Raw genomic sequence first — 19,217 nt, 5'->3', positions numbered from 1 at the left:
CAGAGGGCTTATTTTACACAGATAAGAAGGTTCTTAGCTTTACAATCGTCCTTCAGGGAGATATTTCTAAATGCATTTTAAAATGTGTTTTAATCTGAGGTCTCTGTGCTTTGCATAGACTTAAAATAGTGCCTTGCTACGACTCACTAATACAAAACATCTGTAGAGTTTGCAGTACCACAAAAATGAGCTTTGCTTCTGGCCACCTGAATACTGACTGAGTCCCTCTACAGATTCCACAGATACAAGAAGCTGGTCTTATGTGGAGAAGAGAAGAGTCAGGAAAAAAAAAAAAAGAAGAAAAAGAAAAGATAGCTGAAGCTTCATAACGATATAAAGCTTATGGATTTTTAGAATTGACTTTAGCCACCGTTAACATTCATGAAACACAAGTTGGTGCCTGTAGCAAGAGGTAGTGGGAAGACAGCCCACCAGACTGAGCCTCATACAGAATACCTGGGTCTTGTCCTCGACTCTGCTATTACATTGCCTACCTGTCCGCTGCGAACATTTTTTTCTCTCTGAAATATTAGGACGTTGGAAGAGATTATCCTTAAGTTATTTTCTAATTAGAAAGTTCTCTGATTCCTTAACTTGGGTCCATGCTCTTGAATAGCAATTATTTTGAGCTCATTCAACTTTTGTCTATAGCTTCACAGGCAAAACTAGGCTCTTGGGACACACGGGAGTGGGGTCGGCGTAAGGGGAGACTGGATATGGGGAAAATGTAATTAATTTCTATATAAGCTTCTCATCCTCTTAATCATCTTCTGCCAGAAAAGCAGAACCTCTGTCCCCTGAACTTCCTGGGAACTGCACTAATTATTTTCAGATCTGTACTGCCTAGGGACTTGACTCCTTCAGTATGAAAAAGGGGCTAAAAGCATCTTTCAGAAAAAAGTAGCTTTAGCTCCTAAGTTTAAGCGTGTGAAGACGAATATATAGCACGTAATAGATATATAACACATAATACCACTAAATACAGTAAAATAAAATTTTTAAAAATTCAAGTGACCCTTTTAGAGCCTTAAGGGTTCTACTCTTTAACTAAAATTTCGATATTTTGGAATAAGAACCACTGTGTTGTATGAATCTCTCTCTTTCCATCATGAGCACTTGCATTAACTTTTCTTTGTTTAAAACACACAGTCTGTATCACTTTACAAGAGCCCCTGTGAGCTGTGGAGGTAGGGTGCCCTCCTGAGACAAGCACTGCACTCTTCAAATCTGTCCTGTAATAAAGTGATGCATCCCACAGGTATCAGTCTGAGCATCATCTGAGACCAGTGGAAACTCCACATGCTAAAGCCGTGAACACCAAGGAATAAAACTGCAACAAATGGATCAAAATACTTTACGTAAAAGTTGAATTCTGGGACGTACAATTAATAGGGTTGAATGAACTAGAGCATATGGCTAGATTCTCTGTTTCTATGAGTTATATGAATGGTTTTACCAAAATAAAATTATTTCATACACACACACACAACTTCCAAAGTTCCACGTCAAATTATGATTGCTTTTACAGAAGAACCACATCAAGTAAAGGATTCCTGAATGCCGACTACTAGAGTAACATCCAGGGAGGGGCAGAAGGCTCTGAACGTGACCAGCATGCAGCCAAGTTATGTGACTTCTCAACTCCTCCAGCATGTGGACAAATGTCTAACTATTAAAACCTTGGGACAGCACAAATAATTTACCAGTAGGAAAATAAGAAACACATTATACCTCATTCACTTTGCTGTACACCTGAAACTAACACACATTGTAAATCAACTATACTCCAATGAAAATTTTAAAAGAATCAAAATTAAAAAAAAAAGAAACACATTACCTCGGAATCAAAATCCATTAATAAAACAATTTTATCCTTGATAGAACTGAAAAGGTTATGCTTGTGGATCAACTGGAAGACATCCTTATGTCTTAACGTTAAGTATATTTCCAGAGCATTGCCATAGTTTTTGTCATAGGTGTACCTGGTGAGACAAAAGTTTTTACATTAATGTTCACCAACACATCTAATAAGACACACAGATACACACATGTAAATCGTGTTGTAAATTAATGAAAACTGAAAAACTTCTTTAGAGAGAAAAGCTAACTTTATTTAGAAAAGTTTTCCTTGGGATTTAACTGTATGTGACCAATAAGTACTTCTTTGTCAGAACCTTGCTTCCCATCTCACCAAAAATTTAGAATATTTACAATATTCAACTAATAAAATTTTTCTTAAAAAAGTAAACTCTCAAAAATTTTTAGAGAAATCCATATAGCAAAGAAATTACGATCCCACATGAAGGAAATTCTTATGCTAGTAACAGAAAAATCAGTTAAAATTCTTACAAGCAGTGTTCAGCTGACAAAGGGGTGATATTCCAAAAGCTTCTCCGTAAGGAGGTTGTATAAAATTTAAATGTGTTTTTCTGTTGAAACAGTGTTTTTCACATTGCTTAATTCCCTAAGCCAGCTCCTAACTGCCAACAGAACCTAAACTGCACTGGGAATCCATTCTTAGCACTACAGAATTATTAGTATTACTAGTACCATGTTAGTACTACAGAATCCAAGGAAAACTAGAACAGTTTCCAGAAGAAACTCCTTAGTGTTCCAACTCAGAAGGCCACACACGTGTCCCCTTCTGTGCAAAGTCTTAAGCAGCCCTGAAATTCTAGGCCATTTTGGTGTACCTTTCTTGGTCTTGGGCAAAAGATGTAAGAGGATGCTGCAGCGGGTTGTCTGAGGCGGTGGGGGGGGGTGTTGAGGGGCTGAAGCGGGATGGTCTCTCTGAGATTAACTGCAGTGTGCTGCTTGTTTCACTAAACCAAAGTTCCTAGAGGGCACGGGTGTATCTTATCTACCACTGCGTCACAGGCATATGGCAAAAGCCCGGTCACCGAAAGCACCCAATGAATATGAAAAGCATTAACCAGGCTTCCGTTTTCTAAGCCCTAATTCAGTGCCAGGCACTGCACTTAGCTCTTGATGATGAAACTTCATTAAAACCATCCCTTGGGGCTTCCCTGGTGGCGCAGTGGTTGAGAGTCCGCCTGCTGACGCAGGGGACGTGGGTTCGTGCCCCAGTCCGGGAAGATCCCACATGCCGTGGAGTGGCTGGGCCCGTGAGCCATGGCCACTGAGCCTGTGCATCCGGAGCCTGTGCTCCGCAACGGGAGAGGCCACAACAGTGAGAGGCCCGCATACCGCAAAAAAACAAACAAACAAAAAAAAAACCATCCCTTGCACCACTGGTGTAGTGGTATCATGCAAGATTCTCATGGACACCATCCCATAAGGAATTGTCACCTGTGATCTTATAGGTAAAGAGTCTGTGGTTTGAGAAATTTACTGACTTGCAGATCCAAGAATGACAGAATCCAGCGCCTCACTGGGAAACTGATTTGCTTGCGGAGCCTAAGACCTGGCACCGTTCCCTACCTGAACCACTGCCTCTACCAAGTGATTCTGGTTAGGGTTCCTCTCCTCTGGGAAGCAGATGACATTACAATTGTAAGTTTCACACAATTTCCTTACCTTATGTTCCCGTTGTTGACCGGAGGCTTACGAAAGATTTTTACTAAGAGTGAATATAGGAAAATAGTATAGATCTGCATCCTCCCAATTCAGTTTGACAGATCTAAAATAGGAAAGACTTTTCATGTAGATTGATTTGGAAAAAAGAAGCGCTAAAATATACTCACAATTCTGCCAGGGTTTTAAGTAAGGTTCTGTTTTGACTGTCTTTCTTCAGATGATCCCGAACTGCTTGAACTATTACTGAATTGTTGTACAGATCTCCCGGCCATTCTCGGATCAGTGTGGCAAAACCCTAACCAAGGGGGAGAACAGAGGAAGAACGCTCTTTCAACAGAAAAACAATCCAAAGAGTTCATACAATTCCTAAAACTATTCATGGAGAACAGATAAGATCACATTAGGGTTAAAACATTGGTCCATAAACATATCATCAGTTTTCACGGGTGGTGAGGGAGGCACACAATGTCCGCATACACATCCCCATTCGCCATCCCTTCTCTTGTGATTGGATGAAATGCACAAGGAAGCAAGGCCCCCAGGTTCTTCCATCAAGTGCCACTGCAGAGGCAGAATTTAGGTCTGACTTGTTCTCTCCTCATTCTGGACTAGCGGTAACACTTGGAGAACATCTTTAGCATCTTACAGATACTGTCCAAGTCAGCTGCACAGCCAGTACTGAGCACACAGTGGCTTTGCCTCCACAGTGGAATCACCCGGCATCCCACCTTCAACAAGTTATCATCTCTATCTTCCTTCCACTCGTGCCTCAAAACCTAGTTTTGTTTGGGGATTTAGGACACTGGTTCAAGTCTGTCCCCTGCTCTTACCCTGACTCTCTCTCGATCTCAAATTTTGTGGTTCTGATAGAAAACTCCAGACCCCCTGATTGGATCTTGTTTCCCTCCAGGGCTGATTCTTGGCCAGTGTTCTGGGCAGCCGTGCCGTCCTGATTCTCAACTTTAGCCCCTGTGACTCAAAGTATTGGGGAGCTATTTACTTACTGTTCCTTGACAACTTTTAGGAAAACAAAACAAAACAAAACTGTAGATGTTTTCAAAGGTAGCAAATAGAAGTAAAAATCTTCACATTATTGAAAAAAATCATATTATTTATATTAAATAACAAATGCTTTAATGAACTACTTTGAATTGGTTTAAATGATATTTAGAAATGAAAATTGTGTGGTGGAATTTGCTTCTATAAACTACCAGGATTTGCTAAGAAGAAAATCACAAAAATAATCAGGACTATAGTTGTTTTCTGCCAAAGAAACTCCTAGCAAGGATGGCAAAAGACCAGAAGAGGCTGCACATTTTCCATTCAAACTGCAACCTTCCTTCATATGAACATGATTGCAGTTTGACTTGAGAGATCTGGGGAGGAGAGTCACGAAGTAAAGAGGATACATTTCATAAAACTACTAAACCAGAACACTGAAATGTTCTCTGAATCAAAATATGTTGGATCAAGTTTCTGTTTTCTTAAGACTCTACAATTTATAAGATAAAAGTCCTGAAAAGATTTCCACCCCAATACTGGCAGCTCTCAGTAGACCTGAAACCAGTGGTAATACTGTTCAGGAAAAGAAGAAAGCCTGGCTCCTTCTCCCCTTTTCCATGATTCAGGCAACGGCCTTGCAGTACTGCCAACTTCTAATACAAAATAAGACAAAATGACAGGTCATGTTGTGCGATAAAAACCTGAGGACTCCAACGTAAACTGAAATAAACATTGATCACATTTCACGTTAGGCTTTTCTCTGCTTAACTGGTTTTGTGTACCTTTGAATAAATGTGCTAAAAAATACTGATGAAATCACCCCTGGGGCCTTTATCATTAATTAGAGGACAGAGTAATCAGGGAGCTATTACGATCCAGTGGCAAAATCAGAGAACCCCCTGGTGCCCATCATATCGGGTTGGTCAGAAAGTTCATTCGGGTCTTTCTGTAAGATTAAAGACTATTCATTAAATGAAATGCCATAGAAACTGTCCCATTTTTAACATGCTTATACATTTGTCATTAATATTATGAAGCAAAACTTCACTATTTAAAATAATTCTGCTAGGCTGTAAATTAAAAGGCAAAGCTGTATGCATTTCAGTAGAAACCCCGTACAAAGAAGTTATGAAGAACCAGCACCTCCAAGAAAATACTGTTCATATATTTTTATTTTTAATCTGACGTTTAGTGCTATATTTAGCAGCACAAAATTTTCATCCACATTATATGTGATCAAAAATGTTGCTACAGCACACTGCTATCTGATTAATTATGTGACAATTCAAAATTAAACATGAAACGGAGAATGATGGAAGCTAAAATGCGAATTATTTATAAGAGCTTATGACAAACCAAATTATTTATAAACTTCTTAATAGTACTGACCAGGCAGACACCCTAAAATATTCAGGAAAAAACATCTACAAGCTTTGAGTCATGCTTATTTCTTTCAGTCTCAGTCAAAAGTTTTCCAGATATGAATTAACCTTTAACGATACAGGATTTAAAACAGTTTCTTGAAAAAATGAGGGTTGAATCATGAATTGTAACAGAGTCATACAAATAATAAAATTGCTTTTTTATGGTTAAATTACATTACTTTAAAAACAGGACAAGTATACTAAGCTTCGGTATTTCAAAATAAAGCTCATACTCTTTCCATCGTTTTCACAGAACACTCATAATTTTCTTTCTTTTGGGAAGATGTACAAAGATGGAAAATTTATGACAGCCACTCTGTGTACTCAGAACATACTGGAGAGAAAGAGAAGTCCATTGTAAGTCTTCACAGAAGAAACCTTTTCCAATAACTAAGGCCAATAATGGCCTCTCATTAGATCTCTTAAAACACCTTGCTCTGCCTGTCTTACTTATTTTCTAGTTGCTTAAAGCTTATTCACACAGTCTCCCCAGTCAGTCTGTAAGCCCACTGAAGCCTGGGGCTGTGTTTTTATTTCTCTTGGATCCAAATAAGTACTCAGCCCAATTGTTGACCATGGTAGGTTCTAAATAAAGATGTGCTGAATTGGACTGAATAGGAAATGAATAGAAACCAAGCTCCGAGACTTTGGCAGTTGGCACCTAGCACAAATGGCAGAAACTATTACCATAGACTCTTCCGTACAGACCTGGAAAGGAACAGACCCATGCTGGTAGGGAAGACTGGATTATGGTAACAGAGCACATGGTGATAAGAGAGCATGAAGAGATGCTGCCTTCATTAGTTTGTACAGTTATTAAAGAAATACGTTGTTCAAGTTTAATTCATCCGAAAGCACGTAGTCCCTTCCTATGATGAGAATACAGGCTTGGAACAGTAAAGGAACTACATAGGTCACACAGGCAACAGGATGCTTGAATCTGACGTATCCAGGAACACGTGGCCGACAGTAACTGACCAAGTGTGCGAGTTATCAGGATAAAAGTGCACCATCTTAAAGGTCCCTTTAGATCTTAAGCTCTAAAAACCATCTCAGAGTTAAAATATAGTGTTTGCATTATTACTCCTCCTTAAATTGAATCGGTTATTTGTTAAAGAAGTATCTCAGTAGGCATTCAAAACACAGGAGTTCTTTTTCTCATTCCCTCTCTGATTGTCTCTTTCTATCTATTAACCTTTCTTTTTGGTGGTTTTTTTTTTTTTAAGGCTGCACCGTGTAGCATGCAGGATCTTAGTTCTCCGACCAGGGATCAAACCCAGGCCCTCTGCAGTGGAAGTGCGGAGTCCTAACCACTGGACTGCTAGGGAATTTCCATTCTATCTATTAACCTTTCCGCAAGCCACTCTGCATTCTTGTGGGAAGGAGAAAAGCTGTAAATACAGTCTTCCTTATTTTCAAAACATAACATCAGAACGTACAAAGGCAGTGACAACCTGTAACATACAGTGAGGTACCAAAAATGAAAGCTGATCACTGGGTTAGGTCCCCGAACTTTATAAGGAGCCCAAGATGCTGCCACTTTTATGAAAGACTTTGAAGTTTGGGCAGAAACTGGAGAACAGCAGTCAGTGGTCCGATATCTCCTGATGGATGGATCGTCTCAGCACCAGCTCTGATAAAGAGCTTACCAGCCTTGTCTAGAACCTGCCCACGAGAAATACCATCTTTTCCTCTAGTCAGAAGTGGGTGAACGCTGAGTCTTCCCACCACGTTTCGTGGCTAGCTTTATTAGAGCACCCAGCATGTAACGTAATAATTTATCTGTTTATATCTGGGGTCCTCAAACTCAGTCCTGTTGACACTTGAGGACAGATAATTCTGTCATAGCAGGGCTATCCTGTGTGCTGTAGGATGTCTCGCAGCATCCTTGCTGGCCACCACCCACTAAATGCCCGTAGTGCCAATTCCCCAGTTGTGACAATTACAAACGTCTCCAGACATTGCCAGATGTCCCCCGGGGGACGGGGGTGGGGGTGGGGGAATCCACCTCTGTTGAGAACTGCTGGTTTATAGGCTTGGGTGTGACTCAGGCTAGAGCTATTGCTAAACGCGCATCATTTCATTCATATCTGCATGCTTAGCGCCCAGCACATTCCTGGAATACAGGAGGCACACGGAACAGAGACTTTCTGAATAAATGCATTTTAAAGGGACAAACTTAAAAAATTATCATCCGTTTTGGGTGCATGCAAACACCAAATTTAAAGTCCAACCCAGGCCTACCTATTACGGATGGCCTTAGGCAAGTTATTTAATTTTTAGTTCCTCTGTAAAATTGGATATCACTATGTATAGTGTTGCTGGGAGTATAATATCGCAACATGCATGTAAAAGCGCAGCGTGTACAGTAGATAAGCAGTTTAAGTACCACCTTTCTCCTTAAACAATAAGCAAAACAGATCATTTCCAATCCCCTTCCCCCTACTGCGTCCCAATTTCTCGGCAATCCTCCTTTGGCGAACTTAGTTCTGAGACTCAAGTTTTAGAAAGTTCTGAATTCTTTAAGGGTAGTAGAAGCATCATTAGCAGATGCTATTCTAGTTATGAATTCCCCCAAATGGCACTTGGTCCTTTCCCTTTAGCTCTATCGAGGAGGTAGCTTTATGGAAATATTCAAAATGTCCATGGATTCGACATTTTCTGTAACAAGGTCCACATAAACATCAGTGGCGGGCTTTCCTGGTGGCGCAGTGGTTGAGAGTCCACCTGCCGATGCAGGGGACACGGCTTCGTGCCCCGGTCTGGGAAGATCCCACATGCCGCGGAGTGGCTGGGCCCGTGAGCCATGGCCGCTGAGCCTGCGTGTCCGGAGCCTGTGCTCCGCAACAGGAGAGGCCGCAACAGTGAGAGGCCCACGCACCGCAAAAAAAAAAAAAAAAACCCCAAAAAACCCATCAGTGGTCATCAGAGTGTATGTATCTCAGTTTCATCTACCACAGAGAAACTGCACATCTGCTGCCTTTAAGCCAGCTGCTCCAGTGTACCATTTTTCTAGATTTCATAACATTTTTCACTGAGAACAATTTGGCCATGTTGGAATGTCATACCTCATAATCACTTTCCAAAAATTCATGCAAGATCATTTCATAGATGAGTGGTTTCAGAACTGGATCCCCTCTTGGCAAATAAGGACTAATAGCCTAAGGAAGGAAAAGGCAAAAAAAAAAAATCTTTAAAAAGTAGCAAAATAAAACTGTACTCCAAAGAGGCAGCACATATAAAAATATACATTTACTTTAAAAACTTAAGGCAACAGAGTACTTTGGAAAAATATTACGAAGAGAAAAGATTCAAATAAGCTCTACCTTCTTATAACATGTTACAATACATTTTAAAAAGTATAGATAAGGTGTCTACATGTATGAATGAATGAATAAAAGACACTGCCTCGATTAAGTTAAACATCTCTCTGTTCTTCCTGATGAATTAATGAAAATCTAAGTAATATTAGGGAGAATGATGATAAAAGTCAACTTCTTAAGTAATCAAGGAGTTATAGGTCATCTATTCATCTTTTTTTTTTTCTTCCTTAAAATGGAATACATCAACCTTTAAAAATCCATAATCATCGTTTGAAATTTAAGGGAAAATAAACCTTGTGTTTTTAGCTACTTCAGCACTGTGTTAAGTGTTGAATTTCCAAACACTGTAAATGGTTCTGCAGTGCACTACCCACCAATCGCGATGCTCTGTCCTGGGGACCCAGAGCTCCAGGCACTGTCCCCAGGAGCTCACAGCTTCAGAGGGAAGATATACAGATACCTAAACAGCCAGTTGCAATATTGCGTGCTAAGTGTCTTGAGAGAGGGGCAAACAAGATGCTGTGGCGAGGTGGATCTTGGAGACTGAAGCAGAAGTGACAGATGCCAGGGGCCTGTCAGGCCAAGAGAGAGGGGGAAGGGCACCCTGGTAGAGGGAACAGCATGGGCAAAGGCATGGAACCATGAATGCACACTCTGCATGCAGGGAGGTCAGCATGGCTCAGACATGTGAGATGGGGGTCACAGGAGGGAGATGAGGCTGAAGAGGAAGGTGACGTGGGGTCATGAAAGGGATTCAGATTTTATGCTCTGAGCAAGAAGGAAATGAGAGGAGCACATTTCGTTTTTAAACGGCTAACTGTGGGTTAGGGTTGTCTACAGATCTGCCGGAAGGCCCTTGCAATAGTTCAGGCGGGAGTTAAGGCAGTGGTACCAGAGAGGGAGGAGAGGTCCAACTGGTACTGACAAAGTGAAACTGACAAGAACTGGAGATAAAACAGAATAAGGAGGTGAGTTAGATGTTCTCATCAAGACAATGGCTTTAGCTGCATAGCACAGGGAGATCAGCCCAGTGCTTTGTGACCATCTAGAGGGATGGGATAGGGAGGGTGGGAGGGAGACGCAAGAGGGAGGGGATATGGGGATATATGTATACGTATAGCTGATTCACTTTGTTATACAGCAGCAACTAACACAACACTGCAAAGCAATTATACTCCAATAAAGATGTTTAAAAAAAAAAAGACAGTGGCTTTGAGCTATTAAGCATGGAGAAATGAGTACATTGTGATGTGGTACACACAGATTGAAAGAAGGACCAAACTTGGGAGGGAAATGGATTCACATTAATCTGAGTAATCATTCTCAGCAGCATGTACACACAAGGAAAAATGTCCATCACACGCTTCCAGCATAGATAAGGAATTCAAGCTAGAGGTCTGGGGGATGGAGCCATCGCGGTAAACACGGCCACAGGGCTGGAGAAGATCCCCCAAGGTCAATCCAATAAACGTGACGAGAAGTGTCCTTGAGGGTCTCCTGGAGAAGAGCTACATTTATGGGGCAAGCAGAGGACAAGGCAAGAGGCTGGCCAGGTGAATAACTGGAATTTTTAAAAGCATGTTCATAATTCTAAGGGAACACTGAAGAGGCTCACAAATACTGAAAAGTTTTTTTAAAATGCTTTAAACAGATCTCCAGACATAGGAATACTTTATTGATTAGTTTAGATATTGTAAACTAAAATGAAAGATAAAAAAAATGAAATATCAAAATTATTTGTTCGAGCTACCTGGTCAAAATTTTCCATTTGTTTTCCAGCAGGTAAGATGTTGGAAAATGCACTAATTCTTCAGTACATGTGAAAAAAGCCTTATGTTTATTATAATCTACGGTGATGAGACTATACCGTTTTCCACATTCATTAAAAAGAACATGAAAACTTCCATCTGAACACAGAGGGAATTTGAGGGAGATAAGAAAGTGAACATATCATATATGTAATACATTTGTATATATTTTATGCACATAAAATATAAACGAGATTTCTATTTGGTGACTAATTTCTAAAAGTTTTTCTTTCTAGCTGAAATAGTACTCGCTTCCCAATAAAGAACTGATTACTATTAATTTTATTTCCATCTCAATATTAATATACTACATACAAAAATTAAAGAGTTAAAAATAAAGCTATGCTTACCTTAAGCTGTCCGATTTCTTTAAATTTATAAACTTCATATTCCCAGAGTGCTGCATTTTTCCCAAGAATTTTCTGGCATTTGCTGGCAGTAAAAACATCCCAGGGAAAAGAAAGTATAAATAAAGAAAACAAACAGAGACAGAATAAGTAGACATTTCCCCTAGTGGTTTAGATAAATCTCTCATCCCAGAACTTTGACAAATTTCCATTTCAAGTGCCAATGAACATAAAGGTATTACTGGTACTCACTTGACTGCATATACAAAGTTGACGGAAATCATGAAAATACGAAATACTTATAAATAAAGATGAATCCCTTTCAGAAGACTTTGATTAGGGGTTTTCCCACTGATTTTTCTGTTCTGAGTTTCCTACTTATCCAGATGAGTGCTGCTGGTCTGGGGACCCTTCTTGCCTTGAAGAAATATCATCGTACCCAAAAGTGTCAGTGAAACCACTTTTTCAATGGCTTTAAATAGTGGACTACAAAATCAGACTTTACAAAATTAGAATCCTACTTCAGTATATAATTCAGAAAAATGTTCATGTATGAATAAAACTTTGACTTACACATGAAAGAAACACATTTCCCTAAATCAGGGGACAAAAAGCGACCCTGAAGACTGTTTCCGGGCAGCCACGCAGTCCTGCAGAGGGCACTGCGCAGCTCGAGGGGGAACTGCCCACACAGACCCACACGACCACTATAAACCATTTAGGTTTTTGTCCTGCAAAAACCTGTCTCTTTTTCTCTCTTTTCCCTTTTGTCCTGTCTCTCCTAGGATGCTTGTAGCGTGAACAGCCCTGGAGGTGAGAGGACACACACTGTGTCTCCCTCTGGAGCACAGGGCAGGTTTGTTTACTGCCCAGTAAAATAAAAATAACATCTTCCTCTGGAGCCAAGGGCAGGCAGGCTTTATAAAAGCCCATTATAAAAGAATCAGACACCCTAAGCCCAGGGTCCCTCTCCTGTAACGCAACCTGCTGCCTGGGCCGAGTCACCTGGGCCTCTCTGCCTCATGCTGTGGGATCTGGAGAAAGTACTGGTACTCTGGCCACGACTACTGCTGAGGTAGACGGTCCTGTGTCTCTGACCCCGGAGTATCAGGTCTTTTGCCAGCACTCATGAAACTTGCAGGCAAACTTGTCAGCTTATAAGAAGGGTAAAGTATCAGACTCTTCGTGATTTCTGACACTCTTCTCATTAAATAACGAGAAAACCATTTTTCGTTTAGTGCAAATGAGACAGTAGGTGGGTAAATAACATGTTATCAATCCATTCTGCGGTTAAAAGCATTACTATTCAAAAATAACCCCTGTTAGAAAGATGTAAAAAAAAAAGTCTGTCAACTGTAGAGAATGACTTATTCGTATTGCTAACATGGCTCAATTCTATTTATATTAACAAATAATTGTGAAAACATCTTGATTACCGTGCCGCTATGTCGTACTCTCCTTTCTCCACCAGGTGGTTTATATATGCCAAGCCGATGTCCTAGGGGAAATGAAATGAAAGAATTTCATACTTAACTGGAACACGTGGAAAGTTGGGTCTCTGTTCCTGAGTGGGCCCGCTGACTGGAACCCGTTCATACATCTTCGTTTGCTTTATGTAATTATGCTCATTTCTTTCTTGAGCATATTTAAATATACTTGTATTCTCACAAAGTTTAGAGTTTACAATTTTAAAAAACGTGACTACTTTAAAGGCTCCTAGCCTGCCCTCTTCTAAGACATTTCCTACAAAGAAATCTCTGATAAGACAAACATGATCCAACAGTTTCATGTTGTCACTGGATATAAAATTTTTCTTGTGCTTTCATCCCTAAAATGTGAGCTACCTGTCTCTTCTATACCAAGTCTGAGGGAATGCTGTAGGAAAAATGAAATGACAGATCATTTGAAAGGGAAATATTTAAAGTTAACATCGAAGTGAAAATGAGCTCAGAAAACCAGGTCATTCGAACCCACGAGTTTACAGATGAGGAGACTGGAGCTCAAAGCAATGCACTGACTGGCTTCACAGGATTCGTGCTCATTCACTTATTCCACCTTAGTCCTGAAAGGATTTGAGATGGCCTGTGTCACCAGAGACGGGGGACCTCTTGCTTGATCGCCTCATGACTCTTAGGAAAGATTAGTTCCACCTAAAAGCATTTGCATGAGAAGCTTGAACTCAATATATATAACAAAACTTGGATTTTAAGTTCTGCTTTATGCACAAACAATTTTTTGCAGAGCTTCTTCCTGGATAGGAGAAATGGCAGGAGCCCATTTTTCTCTCTGCCTGCCTTACTCTAGGAGAAAAATGTCCAGGCGTGATTAATGTAAAGGGCATGCCCATTTCAAGAGTGAAGGGAAATACCAAAAGTTCTTAGTTTATTAAACTTTCACTTTAATGACTACTGTGTAGGAAATCGTATTTCAAATCTGTTGGAACTACAGAGTGAAGAAAAGGTGCTTAACTTTATTTCTCTGAAAATAGATCACATATCACAGTATCTACAGTTTCAGAGAAGAGATGCCTCTTTTGAAGAGTCAATTTCTCTAACGTTTCTCCCCATGTCCATGCTCCCTCCCAACTCATCCTGTGCTCTGTGCCCCTTTAACCTCAACCTGATTTTGTCTTTTCCCTAAGCATAAGCACGTTAAATGTCTTGCACGAAATACCCACCATCACCCAAAACCTCCCCATGATGTCACAGTCCCCAGCCATTGTCTTGACTCTTTACCACTTCGAGGCTAGCCTTAGTCTATGTTCAACTCAACTTCATCATCTCCTTTTCACTTTCACTCCACCAAGCATGTTGAGAATAAATAATATATACAGAAAATGCACTTGTCACTTTCATATTACCAAATGCAATGTACAACTGACTAAGCTAAGCTTATCTTACTTTTGACCTGCTTACTTCAACTATACTCTTCCACTGGCTGGAATACTCCATTTCTAGGTAATCCTTGCTTATTCTCTACAATTTTGAATGAATAAAACAACATAAGATGCTCTCGTTCTCTCTCTCCCTTTTAGTTCCTGAACTATTTTGCTTTGGGAATTAGGCTTTTTTGGCAAGCTTTAAAGAGAAGTTTAAGGTGGGGAAAGTGTAGGCAGAAGGACTTTGCACTGGAACCCAAATAGCCATAAATAACTAAGTTTCCAGTTTTCAACTGTAAACTAGGGTCTTGGGCTAGATGATCTCTAAGGACCCTTCACACTCAGAGGATAACATTTCTTTTCTGCTTTCCATCTGCACATTCATTTTCACAGTTAGCAAAGAAATGGGCTTTCACTCACAATATTTTTCCCAAGTCCAAAATGTAATAAAAATATATTTGATGTCCTAGATTAGTCACCATAACAAAATAAATTGAGCCTGTTCTTATAGAGACACTGAAGCAGTCTAGTTTTATGAAACTACTCTTTTTTTTTTTTTTTTTTGCGGTACGCGGGCCTCTCACTGTTGTGGCCTCTCCCGTTGCGGAGCACAGGCTCTGGACGCGCAGGCCCAGCGGCCATGGCTCACGGGCCCAACCGCTCCACGGCATGTGGGATCTTCCCGGACCGGGGCACGAACCCGCGTCCCCTGCATTGGCAGGCGGACTCTCAACCACTGCGCCACCAGGGAAGCCCTGAAACTACTCTTTTGATAAATTTCATGATAATGTGGTTTTACCTGTGATTTAAAGAAACTTCCCCACGCATAACTGGAAAGCTTTGTATTTAAAGTGTATTTATAAATCCAGTTTCCAAATTACCTAAAACTACCTCCTAGCAGTTGTTCAAGTTTCTTGTTTACAAGCAGAAGCTGATTCAATAAAATGAACTATTTTGACCTCACAGGTTAGGGAATTCGTTTGAAATAACTTCTCAAAAGGTAGCAAGAATCCTTTCTTTTCAAATTACTTTCAGCCTCATTATAACTTATTGAAAGGTAAAGTTATGTTTCAAATAGTAAAATTACATACTTACCAGAATCTTATGTCTTTTAATGTTCTTTTGGCTAATTTCAGCTGCCATCAGAGCTTCCTGTATTTACATAAGCATGATAAAAGCAGTCGAAAAGGAAGAAGGGCAAAGGGGAGAGAGTGGGAGAGAGAGACATTGAGGTTATAAACACTATATTTATTATGTTTTAAAGTCCTGGGCTACATAAATAAGCCCCATTTTCCCATGGCTTTTGCTTCAAGCACAGGAATTTGTAATGTTACGGTTGAGTGAACCTCACTGAATTCAAACTCAAACAAAAGCAGTCAACCAAAATGAAGACTTCTCTTATTTCCATTTGAATTCATTTCCACATTAGGACCCTGGAATCACATTTCAGATGCAACTCAAAATACAACAAAATCTCTTATGTTCAAACAAAAAAATCTGTCATTCTAAATCTGTATGACATATATTAATCAAGGGGCACTTTTCCTTTATGAAGCATAAAAAGTAACCTGTATGCATACATTTAGGTACAACTACACTAAGATTTTGAAAATCTCTGATTTTAGTTGTATTTTGGTAAGTTTACAATGATTCCTTGAACACAAATGTTTGAAACACAAAATTATTTCTTTAAGAAGCTGCTGGATCTAAAGCAATAATGGTAATAACCGGGGTATGAACTTGGTATCAATACCTGGACTCCAAAGAGTTTATAAATTAAAAGCTTGTTTTTCCAAATCCTTTCAGGTGGTTACAAACTTAACCAAGTAAGTGGACTATTTTTTGTTTGTTTTTGGCTAATTAGCATAAAAGACTATCCAGAGAGTTTCTCTAACTAAACCAACAGAATAATACCTTTGCAGCTATTAAAACTTTAAAATGTTTTCCTGTTTTAAAAAAAGCCATGATGGGGCATTATCTACTCAAATTAGTCTGAACCGAGACTCAATGACGTGGACAACATCATTCCATCTGAACAGGTAGCTCAAACCCTCCTGAGTACAGTTTGATAGCTTTACTTTTTACACATGATATAAGCACAAAATAAATGATTTCACTAAAATATCCAAATGGATGATTCTGAAATACTAGCTTTATTTTATTTTTCTTGAAAAACCACCAAATAAACTTATCAGTAGGCTGGATCGAACCTACCCCTCCCTCCATCGCCAATGCCTCTTCCACTGAACAGTAAGGCCAGTCAACCTCCTTGTGGTCTTTATTCCCCATAACTTGCGAAAAGAGTATCGGAAAGTTATTGGCCTCCTACATATCACTAGCTTAGAACATTCTAATTCACCTACGTGAAAGATTTATTACAAAACCCTTTTAGCCCCTCTCTGTTACCGACGTGTCAATACTTTTAAGTAAAAGCAAGACTACTTCATATTTCTTCTTTTCAAGGAGCCAGTCGATGTGGTCATCTTGGTCTCGTTCCTTGGCTACGACAACATCTCTTGGACTCACAATGTAGAAGAGTGACTCCCCTTCCGAGTATTCTAGAGATAAGAGAGCAACAACTTGGGTGACTCAACAGTAGAAACCTTGGCAGTGGTTTGGTGCGGGGGGACAGGGTTAGGCTACCCAACTTACAAGCGAACAGAAAACTCTCTTAGCTTTGGAATAAATGTGTTTGGCTGTGTTTGAAGGTAGGGGTGAGAGACAGGTAGAGAATGATAGAGTCTATTCCAGTGCTTTAAAAAATATTCACACGTAAAATGATTTGAATGAAAAAAGAAGGAAGGGAAGGAGGAAGGAAGGGAGGGAAGGAGGGAGGAAGTATCAAAAAAACTTGAAAAAAATAAGGTAGGCTTAGAAATTCTGTTTCCTGTATTAACGTTCTGACCTCAGCTGAAAGATAGCGCTCAAAATTCTCCATGTCTATTGTATATAATTTATCTACTGTATATAAACTTTATTGATGACCATTTACAGCACAGTTCTATTTTTACAGAACAATTACACCCCACAGTTGGCGATAAATGTTTCCTCCTCTTCAAGGTCAAGGCCATCTAAAGCATAAATGACAGATGCCCCAGGCCCTGGAGGCATCATCTATCATTTCAGCGTGTTGTGCACAAAGCCGATGGTAAGGGTTTCCTGAAGAATTCAATTACAAAACCTGTTCTGAAGGGTTTCTAAATGTGCAGCAGAGCTTGCTCTGAGCAAAAATTACCTCAACTGGATGCTTTCACTTGTGAATCACATCTGCTTTCTGCTAAGTCCAGAAAACCCACTCCCATTTCTCAGCTGATCAAGGGCTTCAGCTAAGAAAGCTCTAACAGATACAGGATATTTCTTCATTGACCGAAATGAGAACTGAATATATTCTCAAAACATGTCTACTGTTTTTAAAGCAGGAAAGAATTTCTCAACAGCCAAAGCTGTTCTATTTTTTCATCAACGTATGTTTCAAGGATATGATGACACCAAAACACAGAGGCCCCTGGTATGACTACAAAGCAATGGTTCTCCCTTTATTTCCAAGCAGTGACTAAGTGCATTCATGCATCCACTCAACAAATACTCAGTGAAAGCCCAGTATGGACCAGGCGCTCTCTCAAGCTCTGAGCATTCGGTCAAAGAAAGACAATTTCTCCGGCAACCCAGAGTACACCTTCTAGGGATATAACATTGGGAGCGATACGCCAACTAGAGAACCCTGCTGCTTAGCATCAGTGTAAGTCAGGTGTCACATGAAATAGTTAGGACAGGAGACCAAATACAAGGACAAAGGCCACAAAGCCTCCTCACCTTGGTCCTGGCCTCATCTCTACCCCTCCCTTCTGCTGTGGGAGCTCAAGCAAGTTCTACAGCATCTCTGGGCCTTGACGCCTTCATTTTCAACATAAAAGGCCTGCCCAGATAGGCTCTAAGAGCCTTTCAGCACCTTAAATTCCTGGTTGTGCTACTCAAGTGGGGGGGGAAAAACATAAATATAAGAAATAACGTGAGTCAGATCCTTGATGTCTCTCACCTAAGTGATAATCTCTACATTCATTTTCCTGAAAGCCTCTCACAGTCAGAGCATCAGAAGAGATCTCTTCACAAGTCTCGGAAAGCGGCTGGATGATATCCAGTCTGGGTCTGGCGCAGTATTCTCTTTCCTAAGGGGAAAAAGAAAGTCTCATTTGAATTACATTTCTAGAAATGATACAAATTAGGGACTTCCCTGGTGGCGCAGTGGTTAAGAATCCGCCTGCCACCGCAGGGGACACGGGTTCGGTCCCTGGTCCGGGAAGATCCCACATGCCACGGAGCGACTAAGCCCGTGCGCTACAACTACTGAGCCTGTGTTCTAGAGGCCACGAGCCACAACTACTGAGCCCGCGTGCCACAACTACCGAAGCCCGTGCTCTGCAACAAGAGAAGCCACCGCAGTGAGAAGCCCACACACCAGTGAAGAGTAGCCCCCACTCGCCGCAACTAGAGAAAAGCCCGCACGCAGCAACGAAGACCCAGTGCAGCCAAAAATAAATAAATTAAGAAAAACAAAAAGGAAAAGTAGTGCCTTGTGCAAAATCACATGGATACTAAGTGGCCAAGTGTCACAGCATATTTTTAAAAAAATGATACAAATTAATTCTAGGTAGCCATAATTAAGTGCTTTGGTTTTGTAAATTCGGCAGGTGTAAGCCTTTCTCACCACCTGCCGTGGACAGCCTCATAGCAGTGGTTTATTTTGACCTCTTGGATGAGATACACAGGACAGGTACCACTGTACTATGTCAGCGGTCCACCACTGCAGCCCTTTCAACTCCAAGGGACGGCTACCACATCCTTAGATAACTCTGTTACATCTTCTTCACAAATATGAGACAGAGTGAAAATTACATTAT

At 40.4% G+C, this 19,217-nt stretch overlaps 1 protein-coding gene across 3 annotated transcripts in view; it reads right to left on the bottom strand.

Moving 5' to 3' along the window:
• The window catches only part of VPS41 (VPS41 subunit of HOPS complex), a 204,549-nt gene that overhangs the window by 25,882 nt on the left and 159,450 nt on the right, over positions 1-19,217 (bottom strand). For all 3 annotated transcript variants that reach the window (XM_019940651.3, XM_073809540.1, XM_019940652.3), the window contains 8 exons: positions 18,356-18,485; positions 16,762-16,877; positions 15,415-15,471; positions 12,878-12,939; positions 11,445-11,526; positions 9,032-9,124; positions 3,705-3,832; positions 1,838-1,982 (listed from right to left, as the gene is read on the bottom strand). In XM_019940651.3, coding sequence (XP_019796210.1) covers positions 1,838-1,982; positions 3,705-3,832; positions 9,032-9,124; positions 11,445-11,526; positions 12,878-12,939; positions 15,415-15,471; positions 16,762-16,877; positions 18,356-18,485 — 813 coding nt within the window. The remainder of the gene's footprint in view (positions 1-1,837; positions 1,983-3,704; positions 3,833-9,031; positions 9,125-11,444; positions 11,527-12,877; positions 12,940-15,414; positions 15,472-16,761; positions 16,878-18,355; positions 18,486-19,217) is intronic.

The sequence above is a fragment of the Tursiops truncatus genome, chromosome 9, assembly GCF_011762595.2.
Source record: "Tursiops truncatus isolate mTurTru1 chromosome 9, mTurTru1.mat.Y, whole genome shotgun sequence".
Classification (NCBI taxonomy): domain Eukaryota; kingdom Metazoa; phylum Chordata; class Mammalia; order Artiodactyla; family Delphinidae; genus Tursiops; species Tursiops truncatus.
Note: the sequence above shows the minus strand (reverse complement) of the source record. Positions and strands in the feature narration are given on the sequence as shown.